Below are 24,764 nucleotides of genomic sequence, written 5' to 3' on the forward strand. Positions count from 1 at the left end.
TCCGCCCTGATCGTGGATCACCTGTCTATACTGATGGAGATGTGGGAAACCCCTTCAGGTTTCAGTACTTCTTATTTAACTAATGTTTAAAGCGATGAGACAAGGAAGAAAGCCTAGTTATAAAAATTCTAAAGAAATGAGAATGCCCTGTAGTAGCCCAGAGTTTTTCAGTGTGTGGGTCCTTTGCCACCAGTGAATGGAGTGAAGGTCTGGGGTTTTATGAGGACAGGGCATATAATAACACAGTGAGAAAGTCACTGCCTTTTCAGTTTTCTTTCATTCCTTCAAATTATACTGGTTACTGGCTGTGTGGTCCTGAACATTGTTTTACATCTTTGTGGCTCGGTCTCCTTATCTGTAAAATGGGAATAATAAGAAATAGTACCTACCTCACAGGGTGGTTGAGAAGACTGAAAGAGGTGATGGATGTAGAGAAGTGGAAGGTGCTGAGCACATAGAAAGTTCTCAAAAGTATTAGCTCTTATTAGTAATATCCCTTTTCAATAAAGAGAGCAAGTGCGTCTGTAGTCAGCCCCTTTGGCTAACATAGTTTCTACAATCATTCTGTTTTTCTAGCACTTACATTTATGGTTGTCTTCTATAGATGGTTTTTTTTTTTCCATTTGCAGCAATGAAATTAAGATTCTTATCCAAACAAATGATATAAAGAAAGATGAGTCAACTTCAAAGAAAACACAATTAAAATAGTGCAGTTAGTACATGGATATGGCAAATATGAAGAAGGTGGTACTAGATTGAATGGGGTTGGGAATACAAGGCTGGGAGCGGTGGGGAGCCTTGATGCTTTAGGACAGAGTAGTTATAGGATTAAATTGAGACTGCCTAAAGATGAGATTAGCAAACATGGAAGCAATAAATTTGACTAGGGCAAGGTGAGAAATAAGACAATCAGCAGATAGACCGCTAGGACAGTAAAAGAGAATTAAAGAGGGCTGAAACCTATGGTACCGGCATCAGGAAAGCAATAGACAAGTGCCAGATGCAATATGCAGAGAATAATCGAGAGGACTTCATCACCAATTACAGGCCCACAGCCCCTCCTCCCAATTACAGGCATCCAGAAAGTTCCAGAATTTAGAATTTGGAGGATTTTAATAAAATAACACATATCTTAATATTAACTCTTCCAACTGGGGATGGGACAGCACTCCATGATCAAATACATTGATATTTCTGCCTCCAAATATTAAAATAATCTCACCAGGTGAGGTAAATAAAGACCACAAAGAGCCTCATGACCTTTCAAGTTACATTTTGTTGCCAAATGAGTTCTGATGCCACCTTACAGAATCAGTTTTGGTTTTCGGAGCTTTCTGGTTTTAGAATTTTGGATGAAGGCTTGTGGGAAATGTTCAAGATAACCCCATCCAGGTTTCTAGCTTAAGCAAGTAGGGGCAAGGTAATGATGTCAAATGACCTGGGAAATGGTTTTAGGGAGAAGGTTATTTTTTGACTTGTTGAATTTGGGATGATTTGGGGGCACCTAGTTATATACTTGGAATATCAGAGAATCAGGGACTCAGAAAGGAAATCATGGGGGGGGCGGCGCCTGGGTGGTCCAGTAGTTGAGCATCTGCCTTCGGCTCAGGTTGTGATCCTGGGGTCCTGGGATCAAGTCTTGCATCCGGCTTCCCGCAGAGAGCCTGCTTCTCCCTCTGCCTGTGTCTCTGCCTCTCTCTCTGTGTTTCTCATGAGTAAATAAATAAAATCTAAAAAAAAAAAAAAAAAAAAAAGGAAAGAAAGAAAGGAAATCAGAGTTGGAGGAAATTGAGTTTTGAAAGTAATTTTCTAAGGCGATGTCTTATGCTATAGAGAACTATTCTAGGCCACGCAGAGAGCAGGGGGACCCAGTGTGTGCCCTTTAGCTGGAAGAAGTCTCTGAGCATCCTTAGTTCTATCACCCTGGCAGACTTCTTGTGCCCTTCAGGGACTCTGCTGCCTGCCAGGACAGCCCTCTCCAGTTCCAGATGGATGAGTCAGTGAGGCCTTTTAACTTAGCTAAGCTTGAGCCCACATTTGACTCATGCACCTGATACTAACAGGAGTACCAAGTGACTATAACTCTCCACACCATCATTCAAGGACCCACCTTGGAGACCCTCCTTGAACCTCCAGCAGTGTGATCCCCTAGGACCTATTCCCTTTTTGGGACCTCTGAGCAACAGATGGGGTCTGCCTGAGCTTGATGATCCTAAAAGTCATCACTTGTTACTGTTGTGTCTTTTTTTAACCACCACCCCCCCTCCACCACCAAATCCTGCAGTTGGGGAAATAGCACAACCTAAAGATATGTGCTCTAACCATGCCCACTCTGTCTTGTGCAGCATGTCTTACCAGGAAGACAGTAACACAAGAAGAGCAGCGTGGAAATACAGAACTTTGGTGACAAACACATTTAAATGGAAGTTGACAAAATAAGAACCAAGAGGAAAAAATTAAAAGGAATCAGGCAAAGAGGACAACAGGCTAGTATGAGGGAAAACAGGGCATGGCTATATGGAATTGGTCTCTTGAAAAATTGTGTCTATCAGTGTTGGTTCTGGAAGGAGAGCCAGTCCTTAAGAATCATCTTCTCTTAGGGAATCTTGCTCTAATCAATTACCACTAACCCTATTATCTTAGGTCAGCAGTTCTCAAAGTGTAGTCTGTGGGCCCCAGGAGAACCCTGAGACTGTTTCAGAGGATACACGAGGTCAAAATTATTTTCATGATTATACCAAAATATGATTTACCTTTTTCACTGTGTTGACATTTGTACCAAAGGTCAGTGTAGCAAATCAAGGAAGTGACACCAAATTGCACAAGTAGCTATTGTATTCTTCAATGTCACGACTTGCAGTAAAAAAAAAAAAAGTTAGATTCACTTTGAAATATCCTTGATAAAACAGTAAAAACTATTAATTAAATTTTTACTCTTTTTTTTTTTTTTTTTTTTTTTTTTAAAGAGAGAGAGCACATATGCAGTGGGGTTGGGGAGAGTAGGGACAGACAGCGGGAGAAGGAGAGAAAGAAAGAATCTCAAACAGGTTCCATGCTCAGTGCAGAGTCTGATTCAGGGCCTGACATAGAGCTGGAACTCACAACCCCAGGATCATGACCTGAGCCGAAATCAAGAGTTGGACGCTTAATCAACTAAATCACCCAGGTTCCCCAAATCTTCACTCTTGAGTATAGGCCTTTAATGTTCACTGTGATATAATTCTGCTGCATATCCAAATGTGATGGCTGTTTAAGAAAAAACACATGGGAGATCCTTTGAGCTGTTTGTAGACCTAGTCACTTTTTTTCATGGAATACTATTTTTACTTGAAAGAATGAGTGATAAGTTGTAGTTATTCAGAGACATTTCCCAGAAAATGAGCAGAGCAAGACTATCATTTCATGGAAAACCAATGATAGTATCTGTTGCCAATGATAAACTTTGAGCTTCCCAGCAAAAATCAGGATTTTGAAAAACTTGGAGCTTCTTTTATGAGCGCCATAACTTCCCAAGCACTGAAAGTCTTTTCTGATAGGATAGGCAGTGCTATTAACAAATGTGACTTCTTGGTATTGTATAAGGACCTAAACCAACATTTTAAAGATCTGTAGAGCTCAAGGAACCAGTATTTCCCCAAAGACCAATATCTTTTTGGTATCACAAAATCACAAATGGAAAAAAGACCGAAGCAGATTATGATTCATCAATAATGATTTCAGATTCTACATTGTAGCTAAAGTCTCAAAGAATACCACTTGTCCAGTTTTTGAATAATAATCAGAGTATCCATGACTTCCTTGAGAAGGCTATGAAAAATTCTTTTGCCTTAGTAAAGATTAGTGATATTTAGGAGGTAGGGCAGTGGAGAGAGATTGGAAGGTGACTATGGTTGGTTTTTCAAAAGATTTTATTTGTTATTTATTTATTTATTTATTTATTTATTTATTTATTTATTTATTTATTTATTTCTGAGAGAGAGCACGAGCAGGGAGGAGAGCAGAGGGAGAGGCAGAAGCAGGCTCCCCCTGAGTAGGACTCAGGACTCGATTGCAGGACCCTGGGATCATTACCTGAGCCAAAGGTAGATACTTAAGTCACTGAGCCATCCAGGCATTCCAAAGGTAACCATGGTTATAAAACGATGGCATGAGAGACTTATGGGGTGGAAGTGTTCTGTGTCTTAACTGGGATGCTGATCACACAGTTGTGCACATGTGAAAAAGTGGTACAGAATTAAATACACACACACACATGCATACACCGATGAATTTAAAACACAAAACTCAAGTGAGTTCACTGGATTTTATCAATGTTGCTGTCCTTGTTGTGATATTGTACTATATAGTTATGCGAGACACCACCATTAGGTAAAATTAGGAGTGGGGTACAGAGACTCTCTCTGTATTATTACTTACAACTTCATGTAAATCTATAATTATCTCAAAATAAAAAGTGGAAAAATGCTTCTGCTTATTCTAATCATATATCTGTACAAGCTGGAATTTCTCCATATATTTCCATAAGCACAATATTTTGCAACAAGTTGAATGCAGAAGCATAGAAGAGAATGCAGCTATCTCCTACTTAGCTGGGTGGAAAAAAGATCTTCAAAAATCTGAAGTGATGCCAGTCAACTTATATATATGTCTCAGCTTGGGGAAAAAATAATATGTGTTTCATAAAAGTATGTTACATGTTGCCATGTAGTGGTTTTGTTGTTATTTTAAAATAAAGCTATAAATGCAGGTTTTATGATTTTTTTCAGTTTTAATTTTCCAATACAGAAATTACTAGTAGGAAAAAAAAGAAATTACTGATAGTTAGAACACAAGTACGCAAAATATATACAGATACACAAAACCTTTTTGAAGTCTTCAATAACTTGTAAGTGTGTAAAGGGGTCCTGAGACTTGAGAAGTTTAGAATTGTCCTAGTTAAAGGAAGGATTAAAAAAAAAATTCCACACACAGTTCTGCTGATTAGGCTTTTATTTAAATGGGTGCACGAGACCGTTTGCTCAGGACCCTAGTGTACTTCTGCCCAGTACAGGCAAATCTGGGACATTTCAAAAACATGGCAGGAGAGGCAATGAGTCCACAAAATAGAAAAACCTTTACATTAAACCAGGAAAACTGGCTTTTTCTCATGGGCTTTGCCTTAGACCTGAAGACAAAAAGCTAAGAGAGTGATGTTGACTCTCCCACTTGCTTTTATTTCCAGTTTTCTACCTGAAGAAACTTCATTAGTTAATAGAAAAGATCATCCCTTTCTTGGCAGAGATGAAATAGTCTACTCTACCCACTGGGTAGCTAGTGGGATTGGCCTAGAGAAATCGCTGGCATTCAATAATTCAGCTTCAGTAGAGCTGAGATGTAGTCTATGATGGCATAAATGAGAGTTGAGGAAGTAAGGTAGTGATAATCTAGAGTGGCCCTTGCCATCGAGGATCTGGGAGCCAAGACTAACAGATTCCAGAAAATAGCCGTCTGTGAGAGGGCCGTATTTTGTGGAATGTGTGGAATGGCAGAGCAGTTGAAAGATGTGAGGATCAGTGAGAAAAGAGGCTGTTTGCGAGGTGACCGGCAGTTCCAGGTTCCCAGACCCTGGCTATTGAGATGACTCAACTGCAGGACAGGATTTTGTCTTGGGAAGAGCTGAGAAAGAAGACCGATTAGAAAGAACTTTAAAGATGCACTGGGGGGTCTGGGTGAGGAGAAGTGAGAAACTCTGGAGAGGTGGGAAGGAAAAAAACATTCCCCCCAAGAACTGTGTGTGTGAATTCTTTAAAAAATGGGCAAATATTTGAGATTAAGAGGTGGGATTAAAACTCTGGGTTTCCCAGAGTTTTTAGTTATTTTTCTAAATAACTTTATACTTTGAGATGTGAAATAAAGAATATTAGGAAGAGTATTAACAGCTCAATTTAATTGCTCCTATCTGGTACTATGCCAATCTTTTTTTTTTTTTTTTAAGGATTTTATTTGTTCATTTGAGAAAGAGAGAGAGAGAGAGAGAGAGCGCCTAGGTGGGGAGAGGAGCAGAAGGAGAAGGAGAAGCAGACTCCCTGCCAAGCAAACAGGAAGCTGATGTGGGTCGATCCCAGTACCCAGAGATCATGACCCAAGCCAAAGGCAGACACTTAACTGACTGAGCCACCCAAGTGCCCCTGTGCCAATCTTTTTTAAGACAACTAGCATTTTGATTGATATCCTGGAATTTTGCAAATGACACCTGTTGTTACTTACTCCGATTACGTTTAGGGGATGGTATGTGTGATGTTTTACCAATATGGTATGATTTGGTATAACCTGTCATCAACTGCTGAGCAACAAAATGGACTATGTCACTGTGATTAACAGCAAGCGTTAAACCAGTCCTGGGTTCCAATCCCGACTTTGTCATGACTTGATATTGGATCTTTGCTCTTCCATTGTCTCCTCTGCAACATGGTAGGACAATATATCTTCCTCCTGTCATTGTTTTGAAGATTTATTAAACTACCATACTAAAGCATTAGCACTTAATTAGGGCTAAGAAATGTTAGCTCATATTATTTTAATATGAGTTACTGTTTATGAAGGACCCATTAGAAGAAAAAACAGAAAGCCTATTTACCCTTTTTTTTCCTGTTTCCATTTTATTTATTTTCCTTTGCCAAAAATCAATTTCATCTGCCAACAAAAGTTAAAATTTTTTTACAAAGTATGGGTGCCTGGGTTGATTGGGCATTTGCCTTCAGCTCAGATAATGACCCCAGGGTCCTGGGATTGAGCCCCATGTTGGGCTCCCCGTTCACTGGGGAGCCTGCTTCTCCCTCTGTCCCTCCCCTTTGCTGTGCTCTCGCTCGCCTGCTCTCTCTGTCTTTCTTAAATGAATAAATACAAATCTTAAATTGTTTTTTCACAAAGTGGGAAGAATTAAAAGTTGGAATGGTAATTGCTAAGACTCTTGGGAATATCGCATCTCAAAACATAATGCTTTTTGAGCAAACAGAGTTATGAGTATATGTGACAAATTATAAATTTATCCTGATGTCATTAGATTTCGTATTTATCTGTCATGGATTATTCTACAATAAAACCAAGCAACAATACAGATAAGTTGTATTTGAAATAGGACAGAATATAGAGAATGAACAGGCTCATCATTCAACACTTGTTTTTTTGAGTTTCAGCCACTTATCAAGGTACTTGGGCTTAGAATATAACAAAGTTCTTTATCACAATGAAGCTTCTATCTTAGATGCAGTAGATGGGAATTAGAATACATAAATAAATTATGTAGTCTGTTAGAATTTGATAACTGCTATATAAAAATAAAAAGGAGAATGAGAAAACAGATCAGGAATGGGGACAAAGGCGGAATGATCAGGTCCATGTCTTATTCAGTAGGGTGGACAGGGTGGCCTTGTTGATAAGGTGAGATCAGATCAGAAGAAAACTAAAAGGAGATAGAGGAATTTGACAATAATTATCTGGAGAAAAATCAGTTGAACATATACCACAAGGAAGTTCGCAGTACACTTTGACTTTCCTGCCCTCTGGAAGACCCAACTCATGACTTCAACGTTGTAGTTGAGTAACTATAAAAGAAGCATGAGTGAAAAGTCACAAGAAGTACTTTGTGCATGCGTTGAGATTGTCAATTAGCATTTTTCTCTTGCATCTTGTTCTCTGGCTTCCTTTTCATGAACTTAAGAATGCGGGGTTAAATGAGTAATAATACGGTGATGATTACAGCCACAATGCTAAGTTAACACTCATTGATTTGAATTCTAAGTGGTAAAGCTTTGGATTCAGTCTGTGTCTGGTTACTAAACATTCCCAAAGTTTCAGCTGGCTTTTAGCTTTAGCGTAATCGTGAGTTTTAGAATCTCTGTAACTTTAATCACTGCACAAGACTGGAGCCTTGCCTGTCCATGCTTAAAGTTACAGATTACAGTCAGGGCTGCCCAAACGGACAATGAGCTGCTTCACTGAATAACACAACAATGTAAAAATCTGAGTTGCTTCACAAAGCCAAGGTCTTTTTTAAACCCTCCAAGATATCTCTTCTGAAGTCAAGCTACAAAGCTCACGACCTTGGACCTGATATAGGAAGGTTGCCATTCTACCCTGAGTTACCATTTTTGTACATTTTGTCCTATCAATATTTGTTTTATTTATACTTTACTGGACTCTTTTCAAATATAGTGACTAATTCTTCATAACCCGCTAGAAATATAAACAGAGGGCACAGAGACAGAGGTGATTTTTTTAAAAAAGAGCAAGTCATCATTCTAAGATCATAGTGAATAAAACCATAGAATAATGGGTTTATTTTTGGCATGTTTACTTTTTATTAAGGCCAGCAGCTTGCTATTTACATTACGAAACATACAGTAAGTTAATGTTCTTGATCAGAATGTCTGATTCTTGGACTCATGGGTCTGCTTTTATGAGTTGACTTTTCTACTCTGAGTAAACTTACTCTGAGGTTGCTCTTTTATCTTACTCATTATGAAAATGATGGTTTCCTGCATATCAGATCTATTTTCCTGCATATCAGATCTGTAAGCGTCCTAAACCAGACTGGGATAAACAACAAAAGCCAATTTACACACTGACCTTTGTAGTGACCTTGAGCTTTTGTTTATAGTCTCCAATTTTTAAAATCTAGGTATAAAATTAGAAGACTCTTAACCTGCTCCCTTAGGAAGTTGATGAATACCATGAGCATTCATGAAATAACAAAATGAAACCTCTCTTTTGAAATTCTTAGAAGAAAAACACTAAATAGATCCAAGCATTTCTTTCTAATTAATGCTGAAGTGTAGGCCAATTCAGCACTGATCCATGTAGTTGAGGTTTCTCTCATGAAGTGAAGACTTTTACTCAGTCTTTTTAAAATCTCTGCAGAAATGTCTTTAGAACTCTTCAACGAACACAGCTGAACTTCCTTGCTTTAAACACAAATGTGGAACATACCAGTTACAACTACTCTGGTTTAATCCATTCTTGTCATTCCTCATGCCTCAATGTTAGTTTTATTCTCTGCAAGAATTTCCAGGGCTTAAAGCCATAGCATCTGCGTCATGATGTGGACTTCTTGATTTTCTGGGTGTTACTATTACCTTGTTGGTTTGGTTATATTATCCTGAAGGACCTGATCAATGTGAAATCCTTTGAAAACAGTCCTGTGTCCTGTAAATGTAAAGTACGGTTTTGTGGTTGCTACTTAATCACAGGATTATTTGAAGTCTTTCTAATCTTTTCTCAAGTCACTTGATAAAGTTGAGGGATCAGTGAGGGAACGCTTCCAGTAAGTATCTCTTTCAGGGATGTTTTCTTATCTGATAATGCTCTTGGGCAAACTGGTTTTCTAGACTAACAGTAAGAATGCCCTTTAAGAAAAAAAAAAAAAAAAACAGCTTCAGCCTTTCAAAGATTGGAAATTAAACATCTTGAAAAAATACTGGCAAATTATGCTGTTTTCAACAGGTAAAATCTGAGCTCTAGCTTCCACTTGTCCTGGATATTGATTCTTCTTAATATTAACCTTTGTATGGAAACCTTGTTTTTTTTCCTACTTAGATGGATTCCAATCCTGCATTAACAGTCTTCTAGTAGGTTATTTTCTCATGATTAGAGGCTTCTGTCTTGTTACATTCACCACATCTAGGATCCATCTAGAAGGAACCTAGAGAATCTTCTGCCTGTATTCTAATGATTATCTATATACATATTTTTAAATTATGCATATAAAAATATACTTTGAAAAGCTAAATTTCTCTTCTACACGCCCTCCAACTCCCCAGCCATGCATTTCTTTGCTGATGAATTAAATTTGTATCTCTCCAGACGTGGATTCGTACAAATCTACATTTATTTATGCATTATTTTAAACCTATTTTCTTTTATTATAACCTAGGTATCATTTGGTAGTAGAACATTGAAAGTTGTCTCTTTCTCTCTGACCACCACATAGTACTCACTGTGCTATACTTTAGTGGTGTCCTTTGATGGGAATTTATGTTGCTTCCAATTTTCTATTGTCACAAAGAGTGCTGCAGGGTCGATCCTCGTACATTTGCCATTCGCTTAGGTGCAAGCACACAAGTGGGATAAGTTTCTAGGAGTCAATTATGGAATGAAAGGGTGTGTATACTGCTGTTTTGATAGATTTGGCTAACTGGTCCTCCCTAGAGGTTGTACCACATTGTATTCTCACCACAAAGTGTTTCCCTACATCCTTCTCAACAAAGGGCAAAATGGAGCTTTGCTCTTTGTAAAAAGCAAAGGACAGCTGATAGGGACCACTGATTTTCCATAGTTTTAAACTATATTTCTTACTGTGACTAAGACTGAACATCTTTTCGGATGTTTGAGTCATTTGAATTATCCTTCCTGTGAACTATCTATTCTTTTTCTTTTACCCATTTCTGGTTGGTCTTTTGTTGTTGATTTTTAAGAGGTCTGTATATGTTACATGACTTACCTATATGTCTTAAATATTAGGTTAGAATTACAAACACATTGTGTAACATTGACTGTTTCAGAAGAAGGTGGACAATAGCCATAGACCACAACTAGTGGTCTCCTGTACACATTTTTCATAGCATAATTATTTGAGGCTGTAAATTTGCCTTTGAGCGCTATTTTTTTTTGTATCCATGGGTTCTCATATACCATGGTTTTTTTTTTATAGATATGTTTATTTATTTGGCGGGGGGGAGGATAACAGGCAGGAGGAGGGGCAAAAGGAGACAAGCAGACTCCCCGCTGAGCAGGGAGCCCAATGTGGGTCTCAATCCCATGACCCTGGGATCACAACCTGAGCCAAAATCATGAGTTGGATGCTTACCTGACTGAGCCACCCAGGCACTCCTGATATACCAAGTTTTTATAATTTTCTAGGTATTCCATTATTGTGACCTTTACCTCTTTTTTTTTGGACCAACAGGATTTTAAGAAATAATTTTTTAAAAGATTTTCTTTATTTATTTTGAGAAAGAGAGAGAAAGCATGAGCAAGGGTATGGGTAGAGGGAGAAGCAGGCTTCCCACTCAGCAGGGCGCCCAATGGTGGGGCTCAGACCCAGGACCCTGGGATCATGAAAGCAGATGTTTAACCCACTAAGCCACCCAGGTGTCCCAAGAAATAATTTTCGAAAATTCTAGATGACAGGGGTTGTTTTGTTCTCTAGATGGGTTTTTAGCCTCTACTTTTACTAAATTCAGATCAGAAAATACTATTTGTATTGTTCCTCTTCTTATTGAGATTTTCTTTTATGAGTATATGATCGGATTTATGAATGCTCTGTAAATGTCTGAAATGGTGATATATTCTATCTAAATGGGGTACATAATTGATAAATATCAGTTATGCTACTCATGCCTGTTTTCTTATTTATAAATGGGAATAATTACAGCTCCTACAGCAAAGAGTTGTTTTGTAGACTAAATGAGTTAATGTATATAAAATGCTAATAATAGTGCCTGGCCCAAGGAGACTATTCAGTGGAAGCCATTACTATGTGTTATAAAATTCTGAGATGGTAGCAAAAACTTACATCGATCTTGTCCAAAGAAGTTTGTAACCACGATGTCATCAATTTTTCACTTTATATGATTCTGAAGAAAATTCTGAGGGCCAATCTAATATTTTCTCTTAATAGGTATTTCTTTTCTTCTTTCTTTCTTTCTTTCTTTCTTTCTTTCTTTCTTTCTTTCTTTCTTTCTTTTTTTCTTCTTCTTTCTTTCTTTCTCTTTCTTCTTTTTTTTCCTAGTCTACCCAAGATTCTTCATCTTTGACATTTGATAACTTTAGTAGAATCTATCTCTTTTTAAAAAATCACAATTTTAATATAGAGCACTCATTGAGAGAAATGTATAAAACATATATACACAGAGTAATGCATTACTGGAAAGCAAGCACCCTTGTAGTCATGGCCCAGGTAAAAATAAAGAAGATTTTCATGTTCCAGAAACCCTCTGGGTGCTCGTTATCATCATAGCTTCCTCAAAGTTGACAGAACTGGTAAACACCCCAATGGAAAATGAAACCTCAGAATCTAAACATATTCTTCACTATATAGTGTGAAAGTGGTCAGAGGCCTTTAAGTGTATAGTTTGGTTTGGTTTTATGTGGTTTTGTTTTTTTAAAAACTGCTTTATTGAGTATAACTCACACACCATACAGTTCACCCACTGAAAGCACCAGTTCGGAGGTGTTTACTGTGTTCTCAAGTTGTGCAACCAACAGCACTAGAATTCTAGAACATGTTCATCTCCCTGAAAAGGAACCCCAACTCTTTTAATTTCCAACTATTTTTATCTTGGAATTTGAGGTGTGTTTTGTATAACATATCATTTGATTATTCTTTTTAATCCATTCTGCCCATCTGTCTTTTGATTGCAGGTTTAATCTATTCACATTTACTGTAATCATTGATAAGGTAGGACTTATATCTGCCATTTTGGTATTTGTTTTTATATATTCTATGTCTTTTTTGGGGTCTTTATTCCTCCATTACTGCCTTCTTTATTGCTAAATAGATATTTTCTAGTACACCATTTAATTCCCTTATTCCTTCTTTTACTGTAATTTTACATTTAAAAAAATTTTTTTTAAAGCAGGCTCCATGCTGGGTGTGGAACCCAATGCAGGGCTCGAACCCACAATCTTGAGATCAAGACCTAAACTGAGATTAAGAGCTGGCCATTTAACTGACTGAGCCACCCAGATGACCCTCTTTTACTGTAATTTTAAAATTTGGGTTCTTAGTGGTTGCACTGGGGATTAAAATCACCACTGTAAAACACTCTAAGTCAGATTAATATTAATTTAATTACAGTCTTATTTAAAAACTTGGCTCCCGGGATCCCTGGGTGGCGCAGCGGTTTAGCGCCTGCCTTTGGCCCAGGGCGCGATCCTGGAGACCCGGGATCGAATCCCACGTCGGGCTCCCGGTGCATGGAGCCTGCTTCTCCCTCTGCCTCTCTCTCTCTCTGTGACTATCATAAATAAATAAAAATTAAAAAAAAAAAACTTGGCTCCCACATAACTCTGTTCCTTCCCACTTCATTTATGCTATTCTTTTTTGTACAAATTATATCTTGGTCTATCATGAGCCCTACAGTAGCAGTTTTGTAATTCTTGCTTTATACAGTTGCCTTTTAAAATTTTTATTTATTTATTTATTTTAGAGAGAGAGAGTGAGAGCAAGAGAGAGTGAGCGGAGGGAGGAGCAGAGGGAGAGGGACAAGTAGATTCTGCTGAGTGCAGAGCCCAACGTGGGCCTGGATCCCACTACTTAGACATCATGACCTGAGCCAAAATCCAAAGTCAGCTGCTTAACCAACTGAGCCACCCAGGCACTGCTACAGTTGCCTTTTAAAACAGATAGGAGTGTAAGGGGGTTATGAATGAAAGTGTGTTTATAGTGTGTTTATATTTACCTGGGTAGTTATTTTTGCTGATGTCCCTTATTTCTCTGTGTAGATTCAAGTTATTGTCTTGTGTCCTTTCATTTCAGCCTAAGGGACACTCTTCTATTTTACAGAAATATTTTACAGAAACAGGGGCAGGTTACTGGGCCCCTGTTAAGACAGCACAGACCCCACAGTCTTACCTACGTTCAATAGTTTCTCTTGGATAGATGATTTGCTATTCAATCCGTGGCTTTGGTTAATTTTCAGGGTTCTGAAATGATCGATTTCACATTTCATCATATTTGTGGGAGAGTGAGTACACCGAGGTCCTTACTCTGTGGCTGCAGATGTCATCTGCCTTAGCATCCATCTTGATGTCAGGTGTTTGTTTTTGTTATTGTTTTTGGTCATTTTAGGGTGAGGACCTGATGTACTGTTTTAATGTCCAGGAAAAATCCTCTTTTCTTAAGGTTTCTTTAATTAATTTAGAATATACCTTGGGTTCCAGTATTTTTATTCTGTTCTTCAGCGACACTAATTTGCACAGAAGTTAAGGGGAAAAAATAATGTAATAAATAAATAATAATAGTTACTCTGAAAAAAACACATTATACACTGACTTTCACAGGACATGAACAAATTAAACAGGTGAAAAGTAGAACTGTTATTTTTGGGGACAAGCTTTCTGGAGTACCAAACTCACCCTTTTAAAATCTTTTCCTGCTTTGTAATGAGAGCAATGTTCTATATATGAAGCAGTGTTCTGGTGCCACCTAGTGCTACAAATGACTGAAGGCTACTTGCTTTTTCTTTTTTTCCTTCTTATTCCATCTCCTCCTTCACAATAGAATACCTACCCCTGAAACTAATAATACACTATATGTTAACTAAATTAAATTTAAATAATGAATTAAAAAATAATACCTACTCTATGAGCATCAGATTTAATCAATGGACGTTTGTGGAATGGACACTGCATCTTAAATGTGCAGATAATCATTCATTTAAAGCACATACAAAGATTTGCAAAACTGACCATATTCTTTGTCATAAGTCAAGTCTCAACAAATTATTGAAGTCATTTAGAGTACGTTCTCTAGAGTTAAATGTAAAATCATATATTATTATAAAATGTTCATTTATATTACTACATATATATTTCTAAAGTGATGTATTTCTAAATAACCCGTGGATTAAGGGAATCCCAATGGAAACTAGAAAGTATTTTGAACTGAACAATTATATATATATGTATATATATAATTATATATATATTATGGAATTTGTGTGAACTAAACAATAACATATATATGTAATTTGTAGAGTGCAACTAGTACCATGGTTAGAGAAAAATTTATAGATTTAATTACACAGGTTTAACTACATAGGTTCAAATTTATATTAGGGGTAGCAAAAACCAAATGAGTGTATCTACCTCAAAATGCTAGAAAAAGAAGAGCAAAGTAAGCTCAAATACAATAAAAACTGGAAAAGCAAATTAAGAATGTAAATCAACAAAATAACAAAGATTTGATAGAGAAGATCAACACAATCAAATATCTGTTCTTTATAAAGACTGGTTAACTTGATAAATCCCTAAGTGATCATGAAATCACAAATAATGGATTTTAGGGATGAAAAGACACACAACATTGTGTATTTTTTTTAAAAAATCACAAGAGGATGATATTAACAACTTTATGCCAATAAAGTAGAAAATTTAGGTGAGATGGACAAATTCTTTTTCAAAGTTCAATTTACCAAAAAGTTGAAAGAAGTGAAATATTTAAATAGACCTAAAATTGTTACAGATACTGCATTCAAAATACATCTTGATTCTTCATCTGGATTAGTTATTCTCTAGGCTCTGTTGTAAGCTGTTACACAGTAATTCTTTCTTATTTTCCTAGAGCTCATTCTTTGTGTTCTATAACTTTCCCTTCCCTAGTGTATTCATTCATTTTGATGAAGTGTATTTTCCAGGAGCTCCAAGAATGAGTACACAAGAGTGTAGTGGGTATTCATGGTGTCCTGTAACACAGAAATTAGGGTCATCCTCAAATGCTTAATTGATTTTAGAATGTTAAACCAACCTTGAATTCCTGGGATAACTCCTACATACTTAGGGTATGTAATATTTTTAATATGTTCTTGGGTTCAGAGTGCCAATATTTGATTGAGGATTTTGCTTTTGTTATAGAGGAATAAAGAATACTCTGTACCTTCCTTTTCCTATCATATCTTCATCTGTTTTGGCATCAGGGAAATATTTGCCTCATAGAATGAGTTAATAAGCATTTTTCCTGAAAATGTTTGTAAGTGATATTCACAAGCTGTGTTAATAACCGAAATTCTCTTCTACTTTCCAGTTTCTCCTCTTCATTAATGCCTTGTTATTTTGTTTTTAATTGGTCCAATATTCCCTCAAATCTCATGGGAAATATTAACTATAATTTTTTAAATATTTATCTATTATTTTTGAGAGATGAGAGAGAGCAAGCACATGGGGAGAAGGAGAGGCAGAGGGAGAGAAACTTCAAGCAGACTCCCTGCTGAGCACAGAGACTTATGTGGTGTTTGATCTCATGACCCATGAGATCATGACCTGAGTTAAAACCAAGAGTCAGATGCTCAACTGACTGAGCCACCCAGCCCTCCCTATTAATTACAATTTTAAGGACCTCTTTTGTTTTCTTCATGCATCCTATTTTGGTGGGGACCATTTTCTTAGAATGGTTAGCTTCTGAATTTTTAATTATCTTGAAAATTTAAATTTTTAAATTTTTTGCTCATATTTATAAATGAGGTCCTCTGGAGTAATGAGGATTAATTGTCATTAGCTCTATGAGAGGTAGCTAATACGATCTCTATGACAAATCCTCTTAATCACTATTTTATTTCTGTAGCAAATACAACTTCTTCCATTTGCTCACATGCAGAACCTTCTTAGAGGCCAAAGAGTCTTTCATCTAGAATAGTTAGTGAGCAAGAATGAGCCTCACTGGGGCCCATGAACCAGAAGCAGATTGGCAGACAAACAACATGGATCCTTGAGCAGCAAGATGACCTCTTCACTAGTGTTAGTGGGTAGGCATACCAGGATAAAAGCTGGCATGAATACTTTTATCAGCTTTTCCTTGTCCAGCACTATAGACTACTGGTGTTTGTTCACTAGGGTCTGCTTTTTGGCACAGCCATATTGTCATTCTCTGCTGGAACAAACTTCAGGTTGTCAGTATCCATTTGGAGTTGCAATTGATAGGCAAAGTAGTGAAAGAGCCTTGGAAAGCCAAGGACATTAGAAATTTTACTGCTCTGCCAAGCCATCTTACTTCACCTTACCACACTGCTTATGTCATAGTAACCCAAGCAGAGCTGAGTCACTCACTGCCCTCATTCCAGCTAGATGGCCCACATTTGGGGCTGCTAGACAAACATACTTCATTTAGCAGGCAGTTCCTATGGAATGAAGTCTGGATATGCTTCTGGTCATAAAGGGGTGCTGTTCCAGTTCCCATGTAAATTTTAATATTTCAACTCCAATTAATCCCAGTTCCATAATATTTCAGTTTTACATTGCCTCCCTCAGCCCTAGCCAATTAGATCGTGGCCTACACTGAGTGCTGATAGATAGTATGCAAAAATTCTACATAGAAAATGATAAAATGTTATTGGAAGGTCTTAATAAATGAAGGAATACATCTTGTTCATCAAAGGAAAAGCTCAATATTCAGAAGATGCCAATTCTCTAAAAACTGACGAGTAGACTTAGCTATAATCCCAATGAAAATCCCATGTGTGCATATGTGCGTGTGATAGATACACTGACATATATTGACTTGCTGAAAGAAAAGCATCCACACAAGCAGAAACGCATGAAGAAACATGATGTGTGCAAACGTAAGTAGTTTGGGTTTCCAGAGATGAGATGGTAAAAATTCGGTGAAGTCAAGGCTTTATGTGGCACTAAACTGGTTTTTGATTTTTTTTTCTGCAAGTGATAGAAAACATTTTAAGAGGGAGTAACTGGGTTGAATTTATATTTTATATAAATCTCTTTGCCTTTTCCTTCACCTGTCTAGATCTTTACTGCAGGTAATTACATTCCCTGGGTTTCTGTATACTATGGCTTCCAGGTAGGTTTGGCCAATGGAAGTGAGAAGTAGGATATTGGAAGTCTGGAGAAAAGAAGTCAGGGTATTCATGTATTACACCCACTGTTACCCCACCATGCCCCCATTGCCTGTCGTGGGGTTTACTGAGGCAGCTGCACGTGCTCCAGGCTCCAGCTCTCTCCAGCCTGCACTACCATGGCTCTAACTCCTGTTGCCAATCCTTGACTTCTTGGTTCTGACAGTCCTACTTCCAGTCCTTGGAGTTCTGCTTCTGCTTTTGTTCATCTCCAGCTGCTTTATCATCCATTGCTTACTTTCTCAGCTTTCCCATTTGCCATGTAAAATGATCTCTGAAAGCCAGAGTTGTTTTTTCCCCCTGGGTGTACTTAATTGACATAGGGGGTTAAGTTAGAGATAGGAAAATCCATTAGGAAGCCACTGAGATAGTTCAAGGGAGAAATCTTGAGGACCTTTGGTAGTAAGGACAGAACAAAGCATATCTAGTTAATGGTCACTTGGAGATAAAATTGATAGGACTTGATGATTGAAGGAGGTGGCAAGAGAGAGAGGGAATCTAAGATAGACCCTGCATTCTAAATGATTAGGTGGCTGCTGGTAGCTTTATTGACTGAGGTCCAAAATACAGAAGGCACAGGAGGAAAAATACCAACAAGAGAGAAGCCAAAGAGTTCATGTGTGAATATGCTGTGGCCTGGAGGTGGGGGGCACCCAAGTGGATGTAAATCTAAAGTTTAGAAAAGAGATCAGGGCTGGATATAGATTACAGATCATCAACACATGCATAATAGTTAAAGCCAGGAGAGTAGATTAAGACTATCCAGGAAAGGCAGAGCAGTGGAGAGGAAACATGCTTTATCTTTCCCCCAGTATTAAAGGCCAATTTGTAGCAGCAGTCTGTGCTAATTGGTTTCAGCATCCTTTCAACCAATCCTTAGATGTTGGGCCGTTATCAAATCCTGTATGGAATGCCTTTTCTTAAAGCACAGATCTACAGCTGAACTTTGCAGAGCAACCGTGTCCTCCAGTGGTGAGCTGGTACAAAGAGAGGAGTATTGTGAATTCCTTGCAAATTCTCATTCCTTCTAAAGTGAATCCTAAACTTCAGCAGACAAATCAAATTGTCTGAAAAGATATTCCATAATAAACACATAGTACTATAGAAGGGAAACACTGTGATCTCCAGCTTCCTATTTAGGTGGATGTCCTTGCCCCTGTTTGTGCATATATTAATCAATCCTTGATGGAAACAAAAAAGCCAGTCTGTTAAAAGGAATGCTTCATTGACTCTGTACCTGCACTTAGATCACATCTACCCTTCATGGTCTCTAAGGAGTAGCTTACTTTGGTTGCCTCTGCTTCTTTGCTACATGTTCACTCTTAAAATATAATGTAATTAGGCGTCTGCCCATGTCACTATCTTCAGTCCTGAAGCTGCAGTGGCATAGGTCACTCCTAATGGCAATGTTCAGTCTTTGCATTTGGTCTCTACTATGGCACCTGACCCCATTAACCATTTCCTTTTCGAATTGCTCTTTTCCCTGTATAGTTCCTTGGTGATAACTGGTCCACCTGGGTCTATAATTCTCCTTTCTCCTTTCCTCCTGCCTGTGCCTTTAACCCTTGTGATCCACAGTTTTCCTGCTCTGTACTCCACACTCTTTTCCAGGAGATTGTCTTTCCCTTTTCTTTCTTTCTTTCTTTTTTTTTAAGATTCTTTTCTTATTTGAAAAGAGAGAGAGAGAATGCAAGAGTGCACAAGCAGGGGGAACAGCAGGCAGAGGGAGAGGGAGAAGCATAGTCTCCTGCTGAGCAGGGAGCCAAACACAGGGCTAGGTCCCAGGACCCCAGGATCATGACCTGATCCAAAAGCAAATGCTTAACTGAATGAGCCACACAGGGGCTCCTATCATTCCCTTTCATGGAATTCCATGCTGTTCTCCCCCCAGTCTCTAATCCTATTTCAGACATCTCTCCTAACTAAGCTCCAGAACCATACTCACCTTGCCCTGCTTGCCACACCCCCAGGCAACTCAAATTCAGAGTAGTCATTTTTTTCACCCTGCTAAACAGCTTACATTCCATGTCTTGATTAATTTTATAGCATAGTCACCCCACCCTCAAACAGAATGTTACTTTATTATTTTGCTTCTAAATCAAATTGTTTTCCAAGTCCTAAGTCATATTTAATCCCTCAACATCACATCCACTCTTGCTGGCTTCAGTATTCAACATTTCCCCTCTGCACTATTCATGTCACATCTGTGCTTAATGCCTTTCAAGACCTGTCTATTGCCAAGGATAAGTTCAGAAGAATTTCATATGATCCAAGAAACTGACCTTGCAACCTTGGGAGTTCTCAGGGGAAGTTTGAAACTGGCCCCCATACAGAGAGGGCGAGGAGAGACCAAAGAAAGATACAGACCACTCTAGATTGGTAGGTGACAGCTCTTTCCTTCCTTCTTCTTTCTTTCTTTCTTTCTTTCTTTCTTTCTTTCTTTCTTTCTTTCTTCTTCTTTCTTTTTTTTTCAAAGATTTTATTTTATTTATATCTCTCTGAGAGAGATAGAGAAAGAGAGAGCACATGTGTGAGTGCATGAGCAAGGGGAGGGCCAGAGGGAGAGGGAGTAGCAGAGTCCTTGGGATCATGACCTGAGCCAAAGGCAGACACTTAATGGACTGAGCCACCCAGGCACCCCGGTGGCAGTTTTAATAAGCAAGGGAACTTATACACATGGCTTGTCTTTGGCGGCCATGAAATGTGTAGATATCTATACCTACCCGCCAGAATCCTAGTTTATATAGAGGCCTTAACACAGTTCAATTGTGTGAACAGTCCAGATGGCTTCAATAACACATTTCTCTCTCAAGTCTGAATCCTTGATTTGGCTCTCAGAATGAAAAAGGTGGGTAGAACATATATTCCAAGTTTGGGGGTGGGGGTGGGGTATGTGTGTGGGGGTAAGGAGCCTCCATTAGCCCTGGCCCACCTCTCAGGTCAATCAGAGATTACAACCTCCCAATGACCTCCTATAACAGGGTACTTTTTTACATTTCTGTTATAGTACACACTATCTTGTTGCAAGTATTGTTTGATTTGCCTGATTCCTCTTGTAATCTGTGAACTCCTTCATGGTGATAATTATATTTTATTGATATTTACTTCCTCAGTCTTCAACAAAATGAGTGGCAGGTAGTAGGTGCTCAATAAATATTTGATGAATCAGGCACAAATGAATAAGGGCACTCCTTCAGTGCAGGAATGGACCTGTTGCACGGCCATTCCCCCTGGACCCATGCACATGAAAGTGATCCTTTAGTGTGAGTCTTCCTGTGGAGGTGATCAATACATTCATTCATTAAATATTTATAGAGCACCTGGTAGGTTTCAAGCCTCAAGCCATATAACAAGTATCCTCTTGACTTTGAGAAAAATATTATTCCAATATAGAGAGCAGCGTTATTACATTTTGGTTAGTCATTCCTGCAGATTGAATGCAGAGTAGATGAAAAAAATGGTTAATCCGAACAGCATACACACCAGTATGAGACTTCTGCTGTAATCCCATGGATTTACATGTTCCAGGCCTGTGCTTCAGGGTGGATCTTATCTTATTTCATCTCAGCATAGGACGGCTGGCATGCTTTTACTGGGCCTGGCTAAGGCAGCCATAAGCAAATGCTGCTGCACACTGAAACATGGTCCGGACATACACAGGTACACATATCAGAGAAGAGATGTGATGTGTTTGGGACAGAAGATACAGGAAAGGCCTGTTTGGGGACCATAGAATCTTCTAATCCTTGCTCTTGCCCAGAGGCCCTAACTCACACAGGACTTCCTCTGCTCATTCATAAGCAAGACAAGTTCCCCTTTATCTCCACCCTTTCCAAAATCTGCTATCTTCAAGAATCTGAAACTCATTTACGTGAAGTTATCAATTCCTAAGAATGAAAGTTTCCTTTCCTCACTCTAAAGATGAGTTCCTCTTTATCTGTTTCTTGTCCAAAGCCTGCTTTCAGAAGAGAATTTGAAATTTATCTACTATAAAGTATGAAAAAGTATAAAAGCTTAAAGATTACTAGTTCACTGTTACCTTCTAGTGGGTCTTCCTATCTGAACAGTATTGAAAGACTTAGACTAACGTCCTAAAATATTCATTTGATGACTGGGATTATGTTCTAGGCAAAATATAAAAAGACGAGTCTAAATAAGGCTCCTGAAATTATTCCAGGAAAGCAGTTATCTCTGCCAAGTTGGACAACAGAGGGGAAGTGGGTTAAAGGTCGGGGAGGTAAAAAGGTCAGTGCCAAAGGCCCAGGTAGGCTGACTAGTGGAACATCTGAGATCAGTGGTTCATCAAGGAGAATGACATTGTGCAGGCAGCACACAGGGGGAGAAATTACATTGAGTGGTGTGTGAGAGGAGCTTGGTTACGTAAATGTTTTTGGTGCAGGTGGCAAAGGGGGAAAAGGCAAAAGATTGCGTCTTAATTTAGTTCTTCTGCATGAAAACATCTTTGGTTTTAGATTTATTTCTTCTGCATGAAAACATCTTCGAAAACAACCCCTAATAAGAGGATGGGGAGGAAAAGAGGGGGCAGCGGGCAGAGCCAAAGCCGAGAGGCTGGAGGGACTCAGAAATCCTCCTGACTCTGGGAAACGAACTGGGGGGGGGGGGGGGGGTGGAAGGGTAGGAGGGCGGGGGGTGGGGGTGACTGGGTGGCGGGCACTGCGGGGGGCACTTGACGGGATGAGCACTGGGTGTTATTCTGTATGTTGGCAAACAGAACACCAGTAAAAAATAAAAAAACAAATAAATCAAAAAAGCGCCCGGGCGCAGGCAGGCCCGTGCGGGATCTGGGCGGGCGCGGGGCGGAGCCTCCGGAGCATCCTCTGAGCGCTCGCCTCTGAGCACCCTGGGAAAATCCTTCCTCGCTCGGACATGGCGCCCACCTGCCCCGCGGCAGCAGCCGGGTCCGGCGCCGCGGTTCGCGGGTCGGGGCAGAGGAGCGGCTCGAGGCTCAGGCGCGGGGCGGAAGGGGGCGGAGGGGGCGGCGGCGGCGGCGGCGGCGGCGGCGGCGGCCGGGGGCGCGGGTGTTAGAGCCCGGGGCGCCCGGGGCGGGGCGGGGCGGGGCGGGGCGGCGGGGCAGGGCAGGGCAGGGCGGCCGGGCGGCAGGCATGGTGTCCCAGGCGCTGCAGCTGCTGCGGCAGGGCGTGTGGGCCGCGCTCACCGGCGGCTGGTACCACGACCCGGAGCACAGCAAGTTCACCAACAGCTGCCACCTCTACCTGTGGCTGTTCCTGCTGCTGCTGCCCCTGGCCCTGCACCTGGTGAGTTGGGGGCGGGGGTCGAGCCGGGGAGACGCGAGGATGGAGGCAGGTGCGGGGGGAGCCACCCGAACCCGCGTGTCTGCCTGCTCCCCGACGGAAAGGCTTGGCGGTGCTTCTTAAGGGGTGGGGTTAAGAAGTATCAACGCGCTGTTAGAAGACGAGGAAGTCTCGGGGACGCAGTGTACAGCACGGGGGACTACAGCCAATAATACTGTATTAACTTTGTAAGGTGACCCCGGTACCTGGACTCACCGTGGTGACCATTTCGCTCTGTAGACAGATGTCGAATCTCTGTGTAATACACCACAAACGGATAGAACATTGTGTGTCGGTTCTAGCTCAATTTAAAAGAAAATAGGTGGACCGAAGAAGGTCTTCAGGAATTTGGGACAAGGGAAAGGGGGCCAGGGACTCACTGGCAGCACAAGAAGCAGAAAGGACTTTGAGACTGAGCTCTGAGACTCATTAAGAATTGATGCTGACTGTTAGGATGAGTCAGACGCCGCTTGTCGCTGGCGGATGTTGAACCTGTTTTGTAGGTGGAAAATCCTAGGCCTCTGGCTGGTTAGCTGGGCATGAGAACCAAAATGCAAAATGAATTATTGAAAGCAAACCTGGTTCAGTTGTTGATCTTCTCTCTCCCCTCCCTTCCTGTTTGGCTTTGAGAAGGCAGGTTCAATAAGCAATTACTTAACTTCCAGTTTCTACACTGCTATGTAAAGAAATCTATAGGAAGATACAATAATGGGTAAATCTAATGTATTACAGCACCTGCTTGGGGCTTGACACTTTAATAGGGTGAGTGCTTGCAGAATAACTGCATAGATGACCTTCTTGGGTAAATTAAATATACCCAATTGAAGCAATGCTTAACCTTACTTGAGAAGCTGTATAGGTAAGGTGCTTCCATGTCTTGTTAAATGTTATGTGCCAAGAATCTAATTTTGATGTGTCTCTTGAAGGACTTTATTCCTAAAATGTAGTTTAATCCTGTTCTCCCCAGCAAAAACCTCAGTCATTTTGCATAGCTGATGGGTTCCAAGTTTGACATTAGAGGTTGTGCATGATTTGGCTCCCATTTACTCTTTCTGGCATTTTATCCAGAGGGTCAGAATTCTGGCTCTAAGGCCAGGCTGCCTTCCTTAAATTTTGGGTCTACCTTTGACCAGTTCTGTGACCTTGGGGAAATCACTAGCCTTATCTTATTTTTCGTGTTCTTGGCTATAAAATGAGAAAAATAATGCTGCCAGATGTACGGTGTTGTTTTGGGCTTAAATGAGACACTGCCCATACAGCCACCCATCCATCTGGCTTGACCTGGGATTGGACTCACACCTGGTTTAAATTTCTGTTTTGCTGCATAGTAGGTATTTGGCCTGATGCTTGATCTATCTAAGCCTTAGTTTTCTCAGCCTTAACATGGATGTGATAATGATCGTATCACAGGAAAAGTAAATAAATTTTCAAATAAAAGGCATGAAGATACAGAAGCTGATCCATGGATGCACTTCAATAAATGTAAATTTCCATCTTCTTCCATGACCTTGTTCATCATTTTTCCCTGGCCTGTAGGTCTTGATGTTTTCTCCTTGCCAGCATAGTTGAGTGATGAGGAACACAAACTTGGGTTCCCATCCTGGTTCTTCTGTTTACTAGCTGTGTGAGCTTGAGCGAGCTTGAGCGAGCTTCAGCTTCCTGGCTTGTCAAGCAGGGACAACAGTACCTCCTTATAGGGCAAATATGAAGGTTAATTGAATGAATTAATGGTTGATTGAATGAATGAATGAAAGTACATCTCAGTACCTAGCACATTGCAACTGCTCAATGTGAACTGGGCTTCCCCCCCACTTTCTCATCATTCACTTGCCAGAATTTCCCCATCCTT

General features: G+C 39.8%; 1 protein-coding gene and 1 long non-coding RNA gene across 3 annotated transcripts in view; one reads left to right on the plus strand and one right to left on the minus strand.

The window, feature by feature from the left end:
- Positions 1–718: 718 nt before the first annotated feature.
- On the minus strand, positions 719–23,162 carry LOC112660862 (uncharacterized). The gene is made up of 3 exons (XR_003137270.3): positions 23,132–23,162; positions 2,754–2,853; positions 719–1,730 (listed from the first exon to the last, which is right to left on the minus strand). It is a non-coding gene; the product is annotated as an uncharacterized LOC112660862 (long non-coding RNA).
- The window catches only part of PCNX2 (pecanex 2), a 288,030-nt gene continuing 285,958 nt past the window's right edge, over positions 22,693–24,764 (plus strand). For both annotated transcript variants that reach the window (XM_025448568.3, XM_025448569.3), the window contains exon 1: positions 22,693–22,879. In XM_025448568.3, the coding sequence (XP_025304353.3) occupies positions 22,727–22,879 (153 nt within the window). In that variant the 5' untranslated portion in view covers positions 22,693–22,726. The remainder of the gene's footprint in view (positions 22,880–24,764) is intronic.

Source organism: Canis lupus, chromosome 4 (genome assembly GCF_003254725.2).
Source record: "Canis lupus dingo isolate Sandy chromosome 4, ASM325472v2, whole genome shotgun sequence".
NCBI lineage: Eukaryota > Metazoa > Chordata > Mammalia > Carnivora > Canidae > Canis > Canis lupus.